At 40.3% G+C, this 22,258-nt stretch overlaps 1 protein-coding gene across 5 annotated transcripts in view; it reads left to right on the top strand.

The window, feature by feature from the left end:
• dot1l (DOT1-like histone H3K79 methyltransferase) overlaps window positions 1-22,258 on the top strand; it is a 92,868-nt gene that overhangs the window by 55,796 nt on the left and 14,814 nt on the right. For all 5 annotated transcript variants that reach the window (XM_080213134.1, XM_080213135.1, XM_080213136.1 and 2 more), the window contains 5 exons: window positions 557-695; window positions 7,749-7,901; window positions 11,750-11,867; window positions 12,384-13,021; window positions 15,021-15,223. In XM_080213134.1, the coding sequence (XP_080069260.1) occupies window positions 557-695; window positions 7,749-7,901; window positions 11,750-11,867; window positions 12,384-13,021; window positions 15,021-15,223 (1,251 nt within the window). The remainder of the gene's footprint in view (window positions 1-556; window positions 696-7,748; window positions 7,902-11,749; window positions 11,868-12,383; window positions 13,022-15,020; window positions 15,224-22,258) is intronic.

Genomic DNA, 22,258 nt, shown 5'->3' on the forward strand with positions numbered 1-22,258 from the left:
GAGACATTTGGTATGCAAAATCAGTCCAGAGCGCGCACGCACACACACACACACATATATATCTTATTGTAACCCAGGAATAGAATAAATTATAATTTGAGACTCTCAGGAAAAATGCTAACTGACTATTGACCATCTTATTGGGCTCCAAGTTAACACTCTCACCTTGCCACAAAGCGAGTTGCTGCCAGGCTTTGGAATGCATCCGCTATGGGGAAAACTCTTCTTCTCAAGCATTCTACATACAAAGGGTGATGGAAATTCAGCTATCTCAAATTGCAGATTATACTAAGCCAATTGATAATTTAAAATCTGAGATTGATGTATTTTTGTCAACAGAAGGTATTAAGGGTATGTGGGACAAAAGCCGGTATACGTAGTTCGATTAGAGATCAGCTGTGATCTCATTGAATGGTGGCATAGACTCAAAAGTTGAATAACCTAATCCTGAATTATAGAGATTTAACCAAGGGTACCAGATACAATATATTTTGTTCTGTATGTTTATATGTATCAATTAGTTTAAACTCTTTCACATGAAATTGATGAATTGCAGGATTGAAAACCTAAAAGAAACTGGCCTCTCACATCAGAGTCCCAGCATTCCAAATGGTGTCCAGCATGGTTCAGGTGAACAACAGCAACCTTTGTCCCCTATATCCCAGCAGATGACGTCTGAGAAAAGTGCAGAGAAGGTACTATGAGTATAGTGCTTACAATTTTGTTTCTAAAGTGTATTCATTGTGGTGTGATTCATGCTATCTGAACTTTCTTATTTTCGTCTTCTGTTGATAAACTTTTGAATTGCATCTGTTTCTGGATTGTTGTCTATTCTTTCCACTTGTGCCTATATTAGGATGTAAACGATTCTCTCATGAGTGGGTGAAACTGGTAAATCTGAATTCAGTCATAAAGTGTGGAAACAGATTTGGTCTCAGTTATAAAGTACTTTGCAATGTATAAAAGCATGCCATTTGTGATGATTAGGTGTTGCTTCTTAAATAATCGCAAGACCTTTTGCCTTTAATATGAGGTTTTGCTTGGTGATCATCTTTCTTAATCTGTTCTTAGTGAAGAAAACCTCCTGGAAAGGAGTATTGGCTGTAGCTCAAAACGGAGATCCTTGACTAATCCAGATCTAATGGATATTGATGTTCCTGTCTAGGCACTGAAGTATTATCAAGGAAGCAGTTATAGAGTCTTAGAGGTTTACAGCATGGAAACAGGCCCTTCGGCCCAACTTGTCCATGCCGCTCAGTATGTATCACCTATGCTTGCATTTGGCCCTTATCCCCTTTATAATCCCATTTTACCCATGTAATCGTTTAAATGCTTTTTAAAAGATAAAATTTTACCTGCCTCTACTACTATCTCTGGCAGCTCGTTCCAGAAAGCACCCTATGAGTGGGAAAAAAAAAGCCCCTCTGGATCCTTTTCTGTATCCCCCCTTTCATCTTAAACTCTAGTTTTAGGCTTCCCTACTTTTGGGAAAATATGTTGACTGTCTACCCATGTCCCTTTTCTATTTTGTAGACCTCTATGATCACCCCTAAGCCTCCTCTGCTCTAGGGAAAAGAGTCCCAGTCTATCCAGCATCTCCTTATAACTGAAACCATCATTTCTTTCCTGCACTCTTTCTGCATCCTTTCTATAATAGGGTGGTCAGAACTGTACACAGTTTTTGGCATCCTAAAGTAGTTCAGTTGATTTTGATGGTGTTGGTTTTGAACCAGCCTGATTTGAACTGATTTTCATTTGTTCAGTTTTGTGAAAACACATTGACTTGGTGTGAAATTCCCCACAAAAGGAGAATCGTCCCCTGCCCAGCCCACTGTGCCAGTTTTGTAGCACAGTGGAATGGGAGACTCAAGCGGAAGTCGCTTTGCAGACCCCCCGCTGGGCGCCATGGCCTCCACGTGTCTCTGCCAGCCAGATTTTCTAGTGCAGAGCCGTGTGAATTATGTGAATTGTCATTTAAATATATTTTAAATCCCATCAGTGGACCTGGGACTGAAATCTCCAGGGGCACTTTGGCACTGCTCATTGAGCAATGCCAAGGGGACGGGGCCTAATGGAGTAGGGTCTCTGGGGGGTGGGGGTGATAGTTGGGGATGAGGGTTTCGCTGCCACTCTACAGAGGGATTATGAGCAGAGGGAGGCCAGTAGTGTTGGGCCACTGCGCATGTGCCGATCTTGGTGCTGACAAATCAGTGCATGTGTAGTGGCCCACTCAGTGCTGTCGCCAGCCTCTCCAGTGGCAATAGGTCCTGCCCACTGATTTTTTGCTTAGCATTAAGCATGCTAGAATAATCTGTGATGCACAGTGTATGGGAGATTCAGTTTGAAACTTCCGCTGAAAAAAGTGTGATTTACTCCAGTTTTTATGTGAATTCGACACATAATTTTTTTGGGAGCATTGCCCCTGCAGTCTTTCAAGCAAGAATTGCTCTGTACAGAAGTTGAGTTTGTGTTCAACTAAGAAACAGACTTTGCAGCTGCAGTTAGGAGGAAGAATTGAGCACAGGTAGAATCTGCACATGCACAGAATCATGTGGTATGCCAAACCTGCTCCAAATAAGTATGGAGCAGCCTTGCATATCATTGTTTTTCACTCTGGACTTTGCTGCTTTTGGAAGAAGCGAAATAAAATCTTTGACAGTTCAGGAACAAACGCTAAGGAAATTCTTCACTAGTTCTTGATGACAATTAAGCTAGTTCCCAAAGCCCATGCTAACTTGTGAGTATTCATAATACCAGCTACCTTTTTAAGTTGAGATGCCCTCCTCTGAGAAATTTATTCTTCCGTACTTTTTGAAGGATTGTTGTAAATCTAAGCTCAGTGTCTTGTTGCAGAGGGTAATGAATCTTTAAAAGTAATGACTTCTTATCTAATTCTTCACTTATATAGTGACATAGTGGTTAGCATTGCTGCCTCACAGCACCAGGGTCCTGGGTTCGATTCCTGACTTGGGCCACTATGCGTGGAGTTTACATGTTCTTCCCATGTCTGCATACATTTCTTGAGTGCTCCGGTTTCCTCCCACGGTCTGAAAGATGTGCTGGTTAGGTGCATTGACCTGAACAGGCACCAGAGTGTGGCGACTAGAGAAGTTTCACAGTAACTTCATTGCAATGTTAATGTTACTTGTGACTAATAAATAGACAAAAAAATTGTTTAATCATATCTCCTAGTTGCCTCATTCTTTTTCATCTGAAAAAACCCTATCCACTGAACATAATTCATGCATCAGTTTAAATACTTCAAACATAACTCTTCTAAGGTGATATTTGGCTAATGAGAATATCCTCATTTTCTCAGCCTGTCTAGATAACCAAGAACTCCAAGAAGTTGCTATTCCAGACATTTAATTTTGGTTACCTTTTTATTTTCACCTGGATTACAATATTGTTACTAAGTAGAAATCAAAACTGGATATTACAAATGAGGCTCTAAAAGCTGCCAAACTGACATTTGCATCGTGCATCTTGGTATTCTTTCAGCACTCTCGGCAAATGCCAAGTGCGATATCAGAACCAGCATTGAAATGGCGAGACTCCCATCTACAGCAATTTCCATGTGTAATTATAATGTACTTTCTAGCTACAAAACTGGCATTAGCTCCTCAACTGATTTCTGGTTTGTGGCAGTATTGTGATCTGGGATTAAGTTTTTTACCTTATCTGTGGGAGGTGGATGTCACCAGAAAGGCCAACACTCTTGCCCATCTCTGATTGTCCTTCTGAAGGCAGAACCGAGCTGCTATCTTGCACCATTGCAGTCTGGTGTAAGTATGTCCATGGTGCTTTTAGGGAGGGAGTTTCAGGATCCTGATCCAGTTGCTATGAAGAAACAATGATATAATTCCAAGTCAGCATGGTGTATGACCTTGAAGAACAACTTGCAGGTGATGTTGCTGCCATGTATCTGCTGTCCTTGTCCCTCTTGGTAGAAGAGATTGTGGGTTTGAAAAGTGCTGTCAAAGGAGCCTTGTCGAATTGCTGCAAGAGTATTTTGTAAATGGTATGTGCTACTGCTACTTGGTTTTATTGATGGAGGGAGTGAATGTTTTAAGGTGATGGATGGGGTGCTGATTAAGATGGCTGCTTTGTTTTGAATGGTTTAAAGCTTCTTGAATATTGAGACATCATTCATCTGGGCAAGTAGAGAGTATTTTATCACATGCAAGCCCAAGTTATAAGTTACTTTCTAAAGCTAAGTAGTTTTGGAATTTCTCATGCAACCTGCAAGTTTTTGGCTGCAAGGGATTACGGTAAGTTTCCTTCAGAATTCCCATCTGAACCTTAAACTCCCAATTTGAATACATTTCAGTGAAATGACTGGTTGCGCCCAAATTTGTAGAAATTCAGTTTTGTGGGCAGACTTTTAGGAGTTGGGTAGTGGGTCACTTGCCACAGAATTCCTAGCCATTGATTTCTTGTAGATGCAGTATTTAAATGGCTGGTCCAGTTTACTTTTTTTGTCAATAATAACTTATCGTGTTGATGGGTAAGGAACTCAGCAATGGTAACTCTATTTGAATGGCCAGGGGAAATAGATTCTCTCTTGCTTCAGATGATCATTGCTCAGCAATTGTCATGTCGCTGTCACTTATCGTGTATCAGCCGCAGCCTGAATGTTGTCCAGGTCTTGCTGCATGTGGGCGTGGACTGCTGCAGTATCTGAGGAGCTGTGAATGGTACTGAACACTACGCAATCGGCTGCAAACACCTCCGCTCTGACTTTGTGATGCAGGGGAAGTCACTGATATAACAGCTGAATATGGACCTTGGACACTACCCTAAGGAACTCCTGCAGCAAGGTTCTAAGGCTGAGATGATTGGTTTCCAACAACCACAGTCATCGTCCTTTTTGTGCTAGGGATGCCTAAATTATGGAAAGTTTTGCCTGATTCCTATTGACTGACTTTAATTTTACTAGGCTGCCTTGGTACCATATTTCATCAGATGGCTGCTTTAACATCAAGGGCAGTCGCATTCATGTTATGTCTGGAGTTCAGTTCTTTGTCCATGTTTGAACCAAGTTTGTAGTGAGTTTGTAACTGGCCCTGGTGGAAACCAAACCGAGTATCACTTGAGCAGGTTGTTGCTTGTTACATGCCGACATTGACAACACTTTCAATCATTTGGCTGATGTTGTCAAATAGGAGGCAGAGAGTGGGGGTCAATGGGTGCTATTCGGATTGGCGGTTGGTGACTAGTGGGGTGCCCCAGGGGTCGGTGCTGGGGCCTCAGCTATTTACCATCTATATAGATGATCTGGAGGAGGGAACCGAGTGTAGGGTGTCGAAATTTGCTGATGACACCAAGATTGGGGGAAAGGCAAATTGTGCGGAGGGTGTGGAGAGTCTGCAGAAGGATCTAGATAGGCTGGGCGAATGGGCCAGGAAATGGCAAATGGAATTTAATGTTGGCAAGTGTGAGGTGGTCCACTTTGGTAGGAAGAATAGTAGGAAGGACTATCACTTACGGGGCGAAAAACTGCAGCAGGCGACGGTGCAGAGGGACCTCGGGGTCCTTGTGCATGAGTCGCAAAAACCCAGCCTGCAGGTGCAGCAGGTGGTCAGGAAGGCGAATGGGATGCTGGCCTTCATAGCGAGGGGGATTGAATATAAAAGTAGGGAGGTCTTGCTGCAGCTGTATAGGGCATTGGTGAGGCCGCAGCTGGAGTACTGTGTGCAGTTTTGGGCGCCGCACCTGCGCAAGGATATTTTGGCCTTGGAGGGAGTGCAGAGGAGGTTTACTAGGCTGATACCGGAGTTGAGGGGGTTGAGCTATGAGGAGAGGCTGAATAAACTAGGCTTGTACTCGTTAGAGTTTAGAAGAATGAGGGGAGATCTCATTGAGACGTATAAGATGATGAATGGGATGGATAGGATAGAGGTGGAGAGACTCTTCCCGCTCAAAAAAGACAGTAGGACTAGGGGGCACAGCCTCAAGATAAAGGGGGGGCGGTTTAGAACGGAGTTGAGGAGGAACTTCTTCACTCAAAGGGTGGTGAATCTCTGGAATTCTCTGCCCGTTGAAGTGGTGGAGGCTGCCTCGCTAAATATTTTTAAGAAGCGGGTTGATGGGTTTTTGATAAGAGAGGGGATTAAGGGTTATGGGGAGAGGGCGGGAAAGTGGAACTGAGCCACGACAGATCAGCCATGATCTTATTGAATGGCGGGGCAGGCTCGAAGGGCCAGATGGCCTACTCCTCCTATTTCTTATGTTCTTATGACTTAGAATGGACTGATAGAATGGCAGTAATTAGCGAGATCGAATTTGTACTGCTTTTCGTGAACAAGACTTACCTGGGAGGTTTTGCACATTAAGGTGATGCCGGTGCTCCACTTGTACTGAAACATCTTGGCTCTAGGCATGGCTCATTCTGGCACGTGTCTTCAGTGCTGCATTTGGAATGTTGTCAGTTTCTATTGCATCAGCTGTAACCAGTGCATTCTGTGTTTCTTGACACCATGTGGAGTGAATCAAATTGGCTGATGATGGCATCTGTGGTGTCTAGGGATCTTGGGAGCAAGCTGAAATGGATCACCCACTCAGCATTTATGGTGAGAAAACTTGCAAATACTTCAACATTGTCTTCTGCACTGACATGCTGGGCTCCCGATTTATTGAGGATGAGAATGTTTGTGGAGCCTCTTCCTCCTGTTAGTTGATGTTCTCGGGAGCATGGTGAAGTTTCAAGAGGAGCAGTATCTCTAGATGATGCCTTTGCTCTTTTTGTGAAGCTGATTTAATAATCCTAATGGAGCTTGGCAAAAAAAGAGAACCTATGATAAGTGAGGTAATAATTCAATGTCTGGTCGCTTCTAAAACCTCTTATAAAGAAATACGTTCTTCTAGTTTTTTCAATTTTTCAATGGAGTATTTCCAGATCATCCAGAAGTAATATTCTTTTTGATGTTGGCAAGTAAATAATGGCATTGCAATTTGTTATTCTTGTAGATCTGTAACATTTTCTTGTCTGCTTTTGTGCTCTGTGATGTAAAATTCACTGAGTTTTAGATGGCCCTAGCATTGTTTTTCTCGGGCCTGGTTGTTGAAAGCTAAAATGTGTTCTGCCTTCCACTGATCATTGTTCGTTCTCTGACCATGATAATTTATCTTCCAGCAAACATGCAGTGGATAGGTTACCAACCACAGTTGGTCATAGTCAGTGTATCTTTACAAGCACCTCCACGTGTTGAATGAGCAGTGCTTGTCCAAAAAGAACTGCTGAACCACAACTAGCCAAACTGGGTGACTCGATTCCCCAAGATTTAGTGTGTGTTCATCTGAAGTTACAATCCAGTGTTGCTAGCCTTGCTGCTTTATCATTCAGTATTGGTTACCATTGAATTTGTACTGAATGGACCTTCTTGTCCATCACTTTGTTTTTCTGAAAAAAGTGAGGCGAGAGTGCTCTCACCCCTACAATACGGTTAGGGTCCATTGGCTGCAAAATTTAGATTTATCTATTTGATTAATGGCAGATGCTGTACTTTCCAGAGGCTTATTGTATTAATTTAATCCTTTGTACATTCAAGGTACACAGTGATATATCTATACATCAAAACTACAAACATTTCAAATGGTCTTGGAAAACGTACTCCATCTGTTATTCATTTGTATGCTTGAAGTAGGTCAGTGTCATCAATCAGTTGTAGTTTAATGAAAGGCTGTATTGTGACTTTTTTGCACTTGTATGTCCCATTTTGTGAATGTTCCCTTTTTTTCCCCTGTAGCTTTCTAAAGATGGCAGCAAAAGTCCAGTTAATAATTCTGAAACCATAACTAGCCTACCAATCAGTATTCCACTGAGCACTGTTCAACCAAACAAGTTGCCTGTCAGCATTCCTCTGGCCAGTGTAGTTCTGCCAGTCCGTGCTGAAAAAGTGGTAAGTAATATTTGGCTCAATTTGAAGTATAGAATTTTTTCAGTTGGCTAAAATAACGTTTCCACATCCAGTCTCATCTTAGTGGTTTGGTGTCCTAGCTAGTTGAACAAGGGGTTATAATGCCAGTAGATATGACACTCGTCTTGACTTTAATTTCCCCCAACCATCCCTTCACGTTGTATAATGCCTACTTAAATTGCTGCTACTGTTCCACGTTTCTGAACTACTAGTTTCTTGTCTCCCTTGCTAGGCCCATAGCTTCGCTTCACCTTGACTTGACTTGGACGTCTTGAGATGAGCTCTATATGGAATGGATTGCTGGGTCAGAGCAGCACCTTTGCTGTTCCAGTTCTGACATTTACCTTCTCTACCTCAAACTTCCAGAGAGTAATTTGTATTTCCCTGTGACCGCTCGTTCTCTCACTGTCTCTCTTAGTTATGTCATCCACAAACCTACTTTCATTTGCTTATAATGCATAACTGTAACTCTCTTCCATTATTCTTGCCTTTACTGTTACTGCTCCCCTTCCTGATGGTCTCTTTAAGACAACATTTCCTTTATCTAAATGTTACCAAAACTCCAGATACTTGATTTTGCTTGTACCTCTGGCACCAACTCTTGTCAAATCTCCATCTGCTATAATTAGTCCAAAAGATGTAAACCTCGAGTGTACTAACTTGATTCTGAGCTGTTCTTGTTTTTTGCTGAGTGCTTTTTTTCTGGCAATTCCTCTTCCTGCCATGGTGAATAAAACACTAATTTGCACCATTACTTAGAAAATTAGCTTTCAAATGCTTCCCATTAATTTTCCATTTTTTTTTCACCTATTGCAAATGTCAGTTATTACAGAACTTCCAAGTTCCACCTTCTGCTGAAGGTTCTTTGTGCCGATTACTTTAACTGTTTCCAAAAATACTGGCTCCCTGCAATATTGATTTCCAAGTCCTCATTTTTTCCTATCCCTCCGCCGTTTCATTGCACCCTTATGTCATGAATTTCCCTAAGCGTTTGTTCTATCATTGGTGGTTGATTCAAATCTATTTTAACTTGTGTCTTTATGTGAAAGCTCGTTGCACTGTATCTATTTAACCTTGTCTCTCCTCCTCTTATACTCTGTCAGGGTGCTACGTCAAAGGTTTTTGCAGAAAATGAAAGCATAGATAGAAGATTAATTGGCAAATAGGAAACAGTGGGCATAAATAGTATTTTCAGGTCAGCAGGATGTAATGAATGGTGTGCTACAATGGTCAATGCTGGGAACGCAAGTGTTTACAATTTATATACATGAGTTGGATGAAGGGACATTTGCCAAATTTGCTGATGAAATAGATGATAAAGTAAATTATGAAGAGCTCAATAGGAGGCTACAAAAAGAAAGGTTAAGTGACTGGGCAAAGATCTGCTACATGGAGTATAATGTGGGCAAATGTAAAATCATCAATCTTGGTTGGAAAAAATTGAAAAAGCACGTTCACTAAATAGTGAGAGATTGCAGAAAGATCCAGGTGTCCGAGTGCATGAATCACAAGACTGGTATGCAGGTACAGCAAGTAATTAGGAAAGCCAGTGGAACATTAGCGTTTATTGCGATGGGAATTGAATGCACAAGGTTATGCTTCAATTGTAGAGGGCACTAGTGAGACCACTTTTGGACTACTGTGTACAGTATTAGGATCACTTTATTTAAGGACAGATATAAATGGGTGGAAATAGTTCAGAGAAGGTTTACCAGCTTAGTACTTAGTATGGGTGGATTGCCTTATGGGGAAATGTTAGACAAGTTTGGCTTGTATCTGCTGGAGTTCAGAAGAGTAAGAAGCGCCTTCACTAAAACGTACAAGATACTGAGGGAGCTTGACAGGGTGGATGCAGAGGATATTTCATGTTGTGGGAGAATCTCAAACTAGTGGTCACCCTTTAAAATAAGGGATTGTCTATTTAAAATGGAGATGAGGTGGAACCCTTCCTCTTAGGGGGTTGAGGGATTTTGGAACTTTTTTGAAATTCGAATATTTTTAAGGCGGTGGTGACTAGATTGTTGGTAAGCAAGGGGATGATGGGTTATCAGGGATAAGTGGTCTGCAGGTTTGAGGTTACTATCAGATCAGCCATAATAAATAGTGGCGCAAACTTGAGGGGCTGCATGGTGACCGCTTCCTTGTTTGCATGTATGTTCTTAGGCACTCATCCAATCCTTAATACAATCAGTACCCATCTTCTCCAACTTCTCTTGTGTGTTGCAACAATTTGCATTTATTTAAGTTATTTGCCAACTTTAGCCATCTCTAAGTTTGCTTGTCATGATCAAGTTATATTGGAACAAAATCTCATTGAGACGTATAAGATGATGAATGGGATAGATAGGATAGAGGTGGAGAGGCTCTTCCCGCTCAGAAAGGACAGTAGGACTAGGGGGCACAGCCTCAAGATAAAGGGGGGGCGGTTTAGAACGGAGTTGAGGAGGAACTTCTTCACTCAAAGGGAGGTGAATCTCTGGAATTCTCTGCCCGTTGAAGTGGTGGAGGCTGCCTCGCTAAATATTTTTAAGACGCGGGTTGATGGGTTTTTGATAAGAGAGGGGATTAAGGGTTATGGGGAGAGGGTGGGAATGTGGAACTGAGCCACGACAGATCAACCATGATCTTATTGAATGGCGGTGCAGGCTCGAAGGGCTGGATGGCCTACTCCTCCTATTTCTTATGTTCTTATGTTCAAAATGACAAAGTGCTGCTTCTAGAGGAGCCTAATATATCTATTTTATACCAGTTTTCCAAGTTTTGGGAGATGGGGGTCTGGTGGGCCTGGAGCAGAGTCTTGTTTATCAGGAAATGCAAAGAACATGCTAGCAGGAGGTATGTCTCATGAATGGCATAAATTTGGTAAGGGCATTGAGGGTGATTGAGAAACAAGGAAAAATGCAATTTCAGGCCTCAGCAGGGGGAGCATTAGAGGAAGTCTGGCCCAATGGGATAAGGCAAGGAAAGAAGTGGCAGAGGTTGCTGATCAGATATCCTAATTGTTAATGGCAAAAAAGCCCATATGCTCTTTGCATTTATTGTTGGTGAATGCTAATAACGTGAATCGCAACTTAAAAGTATAAACAAGCAGAATCCAAACTGTTATGGTGACAGAATTGCTGAAATATTCTGGCTTGGAGCTATACGTAATATATATGTTCAGCAATAATTATACATTTTCTTATATATGGGTTTGGGATGGTGGTGTTGCTATGATCATTGGATATGAATCTCTGAAACGGGGATTAGTAATGGAACCACTATTAAACAAAACATAAATATAAATGATGTTCAGATTGAGCTGTAACAACTTCTTGGTTCTAGAGAACTGCATAGGAGCCTAAGATTGTAGTCAAAGGATGCTTTTAAATTACTCATTCACTAAGTTGGGGGGTCAAAGTGGTTAGTACTGCCACCTCAGAGCGTCAGGGACCTGGATTCAATTCCCGGCTTGGGGCACTGTCTGTGCAGAGTCTGCATGTTCTCCCTGTGCCTGCGTGGGCTTCCTCCGGGTGCTCCAGTTTCCTCCCACAGTCCAAAGGATTAAGTGAATTGACCATGTTAAATTGACCCTTAGTGTCAGGGGGACTAGCTAATGTAAATGCATGGGGATAGGGCCTGGGTAGGAGTGTGGACAGTGCAGTCCTCCTTCTGCACTGTAGGATTTTGCAAATAAATTGAAGCTCTGTGATACTCTACAGTTCCTTTTTGCATTTCATTGTTCTTGGTTTCTGAGAAGTTTTCAGCAGGAGACACTATCAAATATTAGTTTTCTTGTATATTTTGTAATGTTTTTGTACAAATATCAGTTAATTTGGTATCTCTTACAGAGAAGCACACCTAGCCCTATTCACATTTCGAATCGTGATTTACCAATGCTTGACAAACAATATGGTGCTACCTATGGAAATGCGGCTGGAAATAAACCACAGTCTTTGGCTAACTCAGGTACTTGTAGTTTTGAGTTATTGAAGTGGAGCAGGTTACCTTTGTGTTGATTTAAATGACAATTTGAATGTCGTTGACAAATTGGTTAGATCAGAAATTTTAATTTGAACATAATGAATATTAGTGAATGTTATATCGTCCATTTTTATTATGGCATCTTTGTCATTACTCCAGCATGTTAATATTTCTAATAAATTGTTGGCAGAAGGGAATCTCAAAAGCAAAATGTGTTACCTTTTTCAAAAATATCATTTGTGGCAAATTTCAAAGTAATTGAAGCTAGAAGTATTAGAATGTAAAATAAAGAATCTATGGAAGTCGAGATTTTAGGTCTTCTGTGTGGCTGTGAATGAATGAAAATGGATATATCATGTAGTGGAGAAGAAATCAATCGTTGTTGGTATTTGGGCAAAGTTTTCATTTTGTTTTGCATTTTAATACACGTGCCAAGCAATAATAAAAACTGGTAGAGATTTATCAAAGCTAGTTTGCTACACTGTGATTATCATTTTGCAGGTTTTTGTTACTCAGCTGGCTCTGTAGCGGTCAATGGAGTCCATTCTGGTTCTCCCATCCAGTCAGCCCTCAATAGTCATGACAAGACATTGTTAGAAGATTCTGACTCCACCAGTGTAGGTATCCTTGCCAACAGTTCTGTCCTACAGAGCGTAAACCCACAGCATCCAACAATGCACCTGATGCAGTCTCGGAATTCTGAACAGAACTCTCCAACTACGCAACATTCAGCCAGTCCGAGGCTATCCAGCTCTCAAAATCAAACATCCGGTTCTCCAAGCGTGGGCGGGGTTTTGCAGTATGCGGACACCCAAAAGGCCTTCTCGGAGGTAATCAAAAAAGATTTACAGTCAGACCAAGGTGCCTCGGATCAGGAGAATGAATCCAAACGGAGAATAATATTTTCCACTGCTAATGGTGGAAATATAAAGCAACCTTGTTTAAATAAACAGGCTCTTATTACTTCAGCCATCAAGTTGGAATCTGGGCAGCCAATGTCGCAAGAAGGAAAAAAGAAAGGCAGAAGAAAACGTTCTTCTTTGACGTCCAATTTAAATGCAGGCAACTCTCCGAAACGGAAATCCCTGCTTGCTGCACTAGGACTTTCTTCAGGATCTCCTTTGAATATAAGTTCCATGGTATGTGATTTGATTTATTCCCATTTTTGTCATTGTTTTGGAATGTGCTTTTGATTTCAGACTGACCCTTAAGATATTGTACTGCAATAAAAATGTCATTATATATTTGCCAATGGATGTTGTCTTAACATGGCTATTTCATTAAAACAGTGCAATTGAGACATTTTTTTTAAAAAGTAGGTATACTTACATTCATTCTTTTGTCTCTATTGAAGTTATCTTAGAACACTGCCCTGTTTGAGAAAATTTGTGCCTTGGTCTAATGCAATATTTCTTGCATCATATTGCTGTCATTAAACCATAAATAGAGTGCGTGTTTTTGTTAGTTGCTAAACTTCCTTCACTTTCTTATCAACTGAAGAAGTTCCATTTTTTTTTAAAAAAAGTCACTTCCTTGAATTTAGTTTGTGTTGTAAAGACATATATTCTTGCTGTTCAGTGGATCTTATTCTGTATCATGGGCTGTTCAGGTATTGCCTTGATCTCAACCTCAGTTGTTAACCCCTGGAGGGCATATGTTAGTTCACAAAGGAGCGTAGCTATAAAACTTAATTGGAAATGTGGTATGTCTGAATAACAGTTGGCTAGATCCTGGTTCCTCATTTCATGTACGAAAACATGTCCCCAAAGCTTGTGATTTTGTTTTGGCTGCCGTTAGTACTGGGGCAGCTTTAGCATCACCCAGTGCAGAAGTACCAAAACTGGGTAAAGTTTTATGTAGTGTCTAAGTTTCTTGCTGATAGACTAGCTTATGTTCCCTTGTTCTGAGAACCATGACAAGCAGGAGGCAATTTTTTATTCATCCGTGACAAAAGAACACTCTATAGGATGGGCTTCAAAAGCTAGAGGTGGAAGTGTATACAGATGTAGTTAGCACGTTAAGGATTTGAGACCCATCAACATTTGGTGATTGGTGGCACACCACTCATTACATTTTGCTAATTAGAAAAGAACCCCTTTATGCTGACTCTGCTTCCTGTTGGTCTTCTATTGATGCCAATATGTTACCCTCTAGACTGAGCTTTTCTTTTCAGCAATAACCTTTGATGTGACACCTTATGAAATATTTTCTGGAAATCCAAGTATGGTACATCCATCACCTCCCCTTTATACACAACATTTCTTTCTGCAAAGAACCCCAATAAATTAATTAAATATAATTTCCCTTGCACAAAAACCATGTTGACTCTACCTTGAATTGAAGTGCCTTGCTATAATGTCGTTAGTAATAGCTGCTAGCGTTTTCCCAATGGGAGATGTTTCCTGCCTTCTGTTCTCTGCTGCCCCCCTCCCCTTTTTTTTAGGGTTAGGCTTAAGGGTTACTTTCATTATTTCCCAATCCAATGGAGCCTTCCCAGAATCTAGGGATATTTGGAAAATTAAAACCATCACATTAAGTATCTCCCTAGTCGCCTCTTGTAAGCATGAAGTCCATCAGAACCCAATGATTTATGAGCTTGCAGCTCCAACAGTTTCAACAGGACTAGTCCTGTGGCCACTCTCTGCATTTCTTCCTGCTCTCTTTTTTTCATTATGTACTGTGGGTATGGACTGATCAGAACATTACTCGATTGGGCCATGACTTTGTAGAATTTGCACTCTGCTTTTTGTCAATATATTTCAGATATGACCGGTTCAATCTGCTATAGTTTTTATCTAAATCAAAATATGAAAATGATCTGATGCATTGCATGTGAAGATGGAAGTGAATGTATAATTATTCTGTTGATGCTGTCTGCTTCGGTTTTCAGTTCTTTATTATACAATCAAGAAAATTCAATCTAACATGAATAGCCAAATTATTTCTGAATTGTTTTGATATTGTTGCTGAATAAAGGGTGGGTTATTATAGTTTTCTTCTTTGAATTGATAATCATTATAATTACATCCCACCACTTACTGCTCAAGCTTCTTGGAATATGAACTGTTTTCAAGATGCAGGGAACACACCAAATGTAGAAATGTTGCAAAATCATAAGTGTTAAATTTGTTCTTTTAGGTCAATAACATCAACCAACCTTTGGAAATAACGGCAATTTCATCACCAGAAACTTCAGTGAAGAGCTCTCCTGTTCCCCATCAGGATAATGAAGGACCTCCAAGTTTGAAAAAGAAAAAGGTGTTTGCCTCCAATGGTGTTCATTATTCACCACTTACATCTGATGATGAGCAGGAGGAGGAAACTGAACAGATTAATGGAAGGTAAGGCTCTTGCAAACAGAAGTGCATATACTTTATAACTTTGTAGGATTTATATTTCAAAAATGGGTAAGTTAAGAAATATTTCTTAAATGTGCAATACAATAAAATTATATCACTGTCTCATTGTATATGGACTTGAACAATGATCAAGTTTGTTGCAAGTGAAGTATGACCTAATAAAATCAATTCGTAATTTATTATCCATCGGTCCTTGTCATTCTACATAACTGTTGTGCACTTAATTACTACAACCTTGGTTCAGTTTGAACTAACTGGAGTATTTTATTGGAATATTTTAAGAAATTGTTGCAGCGATTGGCAAAGTGGGGTAGATTGTTACTTGACTTGAATGAGAATTTGGAATAATGGTAACCAGACTATAGCAATTTGGAACTAACAAGAAATGCATGCGGCAGTGTGAGTCCTTGATTATGTAGAAAGTAAATTTAATGGACTTATTGAAAATAGCCACATCTTGGAGACCACGTAGTTGTCAATCTCTTTGTAGATACAATGATTAGAGCAATATATGGAATCTTACTGTTGGCGTTATCTATGCCTGAGAGATTGCTGCACTATGAAGTGTGTTACATGAAATCCTTATAACAGCATTGTTTTACCAGTAGCATGAATTTGAATATCAACATTTTGTGAAGCTTCAGAGGTTTGTCTTAACTAAGTTTTTTCCTTCGGTTCAGTCTTCATGTGAGTAGATTGTGAGATTGTTCTATCGTGAGGGATGGAAGAAACGTTTAATACTATCCGTCCAAGAAATTTGTCTGTGGTGAACAATGAACTGTAAGGCCGCAGTATAAGTAAGGCGTTGGTTTTTCTGGCAAGCAGCAAACTTGATTATAGACACCCTGAAAAGTCTTTGTAAAAACAGTACAGTTTGCTAAATTTCTTTCGAGTTCTGTTCGGTACCTCGAGCCAGAATTGGCAGAATGCAGGGATCTGAGTGGTTGGTGGGCTGGAGGAGATTAGAGATGCATGAGATGAGGCCGTGAAGAAACTTAAAAATCAGGTTGAGAATCTTAAAGATGAGATCTAATTTAAACAGGGACCCAATATAAATCTGCAAGAACATGTGATAGGTGAATGGGACTTGGACGAGACATTAGCAATATAGTTTTGGATGATCCATAGTTTAGAGGATTGAATATGGGAGAACAGCTTATGGTGAGTTAGAATAGAGAGGACTGGAGGCAACAAAGACATGGGGCAATGCTTCAGCAGTAGAAGAGCTGAGCTAGAATCTAATATGGAGTTAGGAATAGATGGTCGTGGTTAGAAGCTTGTCTTGGAACAATACTGAATTCTTCTTGAAATATAACGTCAAATTAATGGCTAGGAACTGTTTAAGGAAGACAAAGGCAATGGCTTTAGTTTTCCCAATATTTAATCCCCATGTTTTAGCAAGGCTACTCCCACATAATTACCTGTTTATTATTAGTTTGAGCAATTGACGAGAACTAAACTTTCCCCTGATTTGGTTTTACTATCAATGTTGTATCACTAGTGCATGACAGGGAGAAATAGCTAGAGATGTCAAACCTTCACTTCAGTGCCTGGTTTGAAAAAGGAGAATGAACTATGGATTTCCTCCAGGTTCTCCGGTTTCCTCCCACGGTCTAAAGATGTGCAGGTTAGATGGATTGGCTATGGTAAATGTGTGGAGATAGGGGAGAGGGCTGGGTAAGATAGAGAGTTGGTGCAAACTTGATGGGTCAAATGGCCTTTTCTGCTTAGAGAGATTCTGCTTCCACCTCCTGAGATATCAGTGTCCCACCCAGATTTTTGAAGGCTGCCCTAAATGCAATCATTGCATTATGCATCATATATTTTGCTTTAAGATTGCAGCTAATGTCTTCAGTTGTGACATCAGTCTCAGCACAAATACCATTAACAACTGTGGCTGTTTTAGTCTGGTGTCAGTATCCACCTAGTTTGTGGTCGAGTGGACTTCAATCGGGCTAATAGATGTTGACGACCAGCAGATGCCACAATCTCTGTATTCCTAAGACCTGAGTGCTCAATTACTTTTGAGTGTGGTGACCACTTGTGGATGTAGTACCTTGTACTAATAAGTGATGGTTACAAATCAACATATATGCACAGTTTAAGCTTCTTGCTCTTCTAAGAGAAACTTTGAATAATCTGAGTTACTAATGACCTCCAGGCTCACTAAGTTAACTGAGTTCCCATGGTGACCGAAGAATATTTACCCAGTCTGTTGACCCGAAAGTCTTGAGTGCTAAAAGAGAAATTCCTTACCAAAGACGGTTACTTTTTTCCCTTGGGACGATGAAGTCTTGAGTTAAATATTATTTTCAAAGGGTGCTGCAAAATTAATTGCTTTTGATTAAACTTATCAAATCATATTTGTGCACGAACTGTCCAAATTGGAACTGAGTATTCACATGGCTCATCTTATCTTATTGGGAAAAAGTTAACATTTAAATAGCTGATATGGCAATTTCTCTGAGATTGATATAATGAGTTACGAGATTGCCATAACCCATTGTACAGTGTGTGTGTTTGTATACATGTGCACACATGGATCTCAGATTTTCACCTTGACTGTTAGTGTTTCTTGGACCCGTGGTCCAGAGAAATATTATTTCTAGAGATGAAATGGGAGCTTGAATAACAAAGGTGGGTGTCATTCTATAATGAGACCAACTTAACTGCTGTCATGTTTGATCCATGGAAACCTGGCAAAAGGCGGCAGGCTTTGTTTTGGAAACTGGATCATTTATTCAGAAGGTAAATCTCAACTTGGAACTGAAGCTGGTGTGAGTAACCCAATAACCATAATTTTAAACCAATGAATTTGTGGGGAGAATTACTGTTTGTTAGGTATGAATCCTATTGAGCTGTCAGATATTCAGAATCTAAGAACTGTTCACACCAGATCAGCAGTTGTGTATCCTGCTCCTATTTCTTATGTTCTTATCCCCCTGTTGCAGAAAATCTGTGCAAGATTTTTCTATCAACTCCACATTTTTGCAGGTCATTATTGCTCAGAGCAAGTTTGTCTTGAACTTTTCTAAATTCATTCATGGTTTGTGGGTATTGCTGGCTGGGCCAGCATTTATTGCTCATCCCTAATTGCTTTTGAACTGAGTGGCTTGCTCAGCATTTCAGAGAACGTTTTATGAGTCAATCACATTACTGTGGATCTGGAGTCACACGTAAGCCAGACCAGGTAAGGCTAGCAAATTTCCTTCACAGTAGTGAAATGAGGTGGGTTCTTAGACCTTTTAATTCCAGTTTTTTATTATATTCATGTTTCACCATCTGACATGGTGGGATTTGACCTGGATTTCTGGATTACCAGTCCAAAGATAATACCATTGCACTACCATCTCACAAACCATTGTGAGAAGCAGAGGTTTCCAGTACTTTTTTTTTCCGCACAACAAAAGATTACTTTGTACCTTTCAATTGAAAATTGTTGGAGTAACACTAGAATTAATTATGTCTGTTCTCTGACAGGAAACTTCGAGCCCAGACTCTTGGGCAGTTACTATTTCATGGACTAATTGCAGAGAATTCTTTTGCAAGTTATTTGTAAAGCAGCTACAAATAAACTGTTTATATTCTTACCTTTATGCTGAGTTGACAGGAACATTAATAGTCCGAAACAGTACCTCAAGCCTGCCAGTAAACGTTTTGCAGTTCAGGGTTCAACTTCAGTAAAACTTAGTTAAATTTGAATGAACAAATTTTGTGTGGTATCTACTCTATGCTCTTAACTTTAAAAAAACAATTTCAAGTTGTGTATGTAGCTTCAGCCAGTACACCATTTGATTTTTTTTGACTTGCAGTTGTGGAGCTGGAAGAAGGGTTGGGACTGCATCCATTGGAATTTTAAAGACAGAGGTGATCTGATTGAAACACGGGTTCCTGAGTGGATGCTTCTCTTTGTGGGATAGACTGGATTTGGGGAACACAGCTTAGAAATAAGGGATGTCCCATTTTATGATTTGAATGAAGGGAATTTTGTTGAGGGTTTTTGGTCAATGGAATTTTCTTCCCCAGGGAGTGGCTAAGGCTGGGTCATTGAAGATTTTTGAGGCTGAGTTAGATTCTTCCTGACAATGGAGTTGGAGAGTACGTTGATAGGAATCAGATTTTAGCAGATGGTGAAACAGGCTTGAGGGGGGCCAAATAGCTGCTGCCTAATGTGTGTATATTCATGTGCCTCTATTCTTGAAGCATGGTGATGACTCGTTGTGTTACAATCAATAATTTTGCAACACACAGGGAGACCCTTTAGCTCACCATGCTTGTGCTAGGCTCTCAAAACTAACCCTTCCACCTTGCTCCTACACCTTTTTATAATTAAAACAAAATCTTTATTTCTTCCTTTTTAGAAAGCTTGTGTATTTTCTTTTTGGCCTTGTTTCTGGTAGGAGTCAATGTGCTAATAAGCTCAAATTTTGAAGCAATCCATTTTTGTTCTTTTGATGATTTGTGGTCAGATCTCAGACCAGATGAAATATTGTTTCTCTATTTACATGAACAAAACCCTTCATAAGTTTGAACATCTAAATAGCCTCCCTTTGTGAAATGAAACAGGTCTATGCTGCAAGAGGAATTGTGGTACAATGGATCAAACCTTTTCCCTTTGCACGTGGGTGCTGCTTTGGGCAAAGGTCAGAAGTGTTGTACCCCAGGGATCAAGACATGGATTAGTTTTATTTTCCTTGTCTATCTGTATAGATGATTTGAATTTGGCAGCACCATCTTTTAAATTTGTTGGAGGCAATGGTAGGAGATATGGTAAACAGTGAGTCGATTTCAGAACTATGCATAGGTTAACAGAGCAGTCAAAGAGGTGACCGCTGTAATTCATTTTTGGTAAGTATGAGGTAATATAGTTCAGAAGAGAAGGAATGCATATTTAATAAGACCATAAAACATAGGAGCAAAGTTATGCCACTCAACCCATTGAATGGCAGAGCAGATTCGATCATGGCTGATATTTTTCTCATCCCCGTTCTCCTGCCTTTTCCCCATAAGCCCTGATTCCCTTATTAATCAAGAACCTATCTATCTTAAAGACACTCAATGACCTGGCCGCCACAACCTTCTGCGGCACAGAGTTCCACAGATTCACTGCTCTCCTGCTGAAGAAATTTCTCCTCCTCTCTATTTTAAAGGATCGTCCCTTTAGCCTGAGGTTATGCCCTCTAGTTCTAGCTTTTTCTGCTATGGAAACATCCTGTCCATGTCCACTCGACCCAGGCCTCGAAGTATCCTGTAAGTTTCAATAAGATCCCCCTTCATTCTTCTAAACTCCAACAAGTACAGACACAGAGCCCTCAACTGTTCCTCACACGACAAGCTTGTCATTCCAGGGATCATTTTTGTGAACCTCCTGTGCACTCTTTCCAAGGCCAGCACATCCTTCCTTAGATATGGGGCCCAAAACTGCTCTCAATACTCCAGAATCTGGCCAGAGCCTGATACAGCCTTAGAATACATCCCTGCTGTTGTATTCTAGCCCCCTCGACATGAATGCTAACATTGCATTTGCCTTCCTAACTGCCGACTAAACCTGCATGTTATCCGTAAGAGAATCTTGAACAATGATTCCCAAGTATTTGTGCTTCTGATTTACTAAGCATTTCCTCATTTGGTCTGTGCCTCCATTCCTCCTTCCAAAGTGCACAACCTCACACTTTTCCACATTGTATTCCACCTGATACTTTGCCCTCTCCCTTAACCTGTCCAAGTCCTTCTGCATCCTCCATGTTTCCTCAATACTATCTGTCCCTTTACATATCTTTGTATCACCTGCAAACTTAGCAACAGTGTCTTCAGTTCTTCTTTCCAAATTGTTAATATATGTTATGAAAAGTTGTGGTCCCAGCACCAACCCCTGAGGCACATCTCTAGTCACTGGCTGATATCCTGAAAAGGACCCCTTTATCCCCACTCTCTGCCTTCTGCCAGTCAGCCAATCCTCTATCCATGCCAGGATCTTACCTTTAACACCATGGGCACTTAACTGATTTTACAGTCTCCTATGTGGTTCCTAATGGACATCTGTTGGGTGTAAATGAACAGAGACCTAAATCCCAAATACACAATTGCCTTTAAAATATGTATGTAGACAGTTAAAACCATAAAGTGCTAAAGAATGAAGCCGAGATGTGGGAATCCATAGTTGCGAGTAGAGAATCAAAACTGCAATTATTTACCCTGGAACAAGAAAACTGGGGAATTTTACTGAGGACTTTTTCAAAATGTTGAGAACTCTTAATAGTGAATAATGAGTCACTGTTCAGGGGCCTCAATGCGAAATCATCATTGAGGAAGGAGACAGGTTGGAAGAAAGATCTCATGGCAAGTTGTTGGAGAATGGAATATCTTCCTTGAGTGGTTGAGGTCAGGACCAATTGCATCTTCTGTGGGATGATTGGACTATTATTTACTGTAGAGAAATAAGGACAGTGGGGTTAATTACTGGTTGTTCTGGTAAACATTTGACAAACACATTTGGTAGAATAGCCTTCATTCTTTGATTCCTCAATGTGTATTGAGGAATATATAGTAGACTTTCATTATCTCAATGTAAAGGTCTTGTGGTCTTTTTAAGTGAAAATAACTTACATATTAAATGAGCTATTAGTAAGTTGCAGTATTTTCTGCAAGTAGACCTGCCCAAAGTAAGGCCCAAATGAAGACTTCATCTATTGTAAAATGTTGTAGCCTCAGCTAATGCTAAACTACTTTGAGAGATGAAATGGCTGTTTTATTTTAAACTACATTTTTAAAAACGTACCATCACAATTTGGTAAAGTGGCTGTGTAATAATGGTGGGGACAGCTCTAGGTTTTGTCAAATGACTCTATTTTTAAGGCATTTTTCTGCAGCTATTGGTTAAATTCTGAAATCAAAGGATCTGTTCTTGCTTGAAAGAGTTTCATGCTATGGGTTTCGTTGCAGCAGCTGAGGCTTGTGTAACTGGTCTTCCTTCAATGAATGGTCCATACAAATCCATTCTTTGAGTTGTCAGCACAC

Source organism: Carcharhinus amblyrhynchos, chromosome 26 (genome assembly GCF_965287045.1).
Source record: "Carcharhinus amblyrhynchos chromosome 26, sCarAmb.v2.hapA, whole genome shotgun sequence".
NCBI classification, from domain to species: Eukaryota; Metazoa; Chordata; class Chondrichthyes; order Carcharhiniformes; family Carcharhinidae; genus Carcharhinus; species Carcharhinus amblyrhynchos.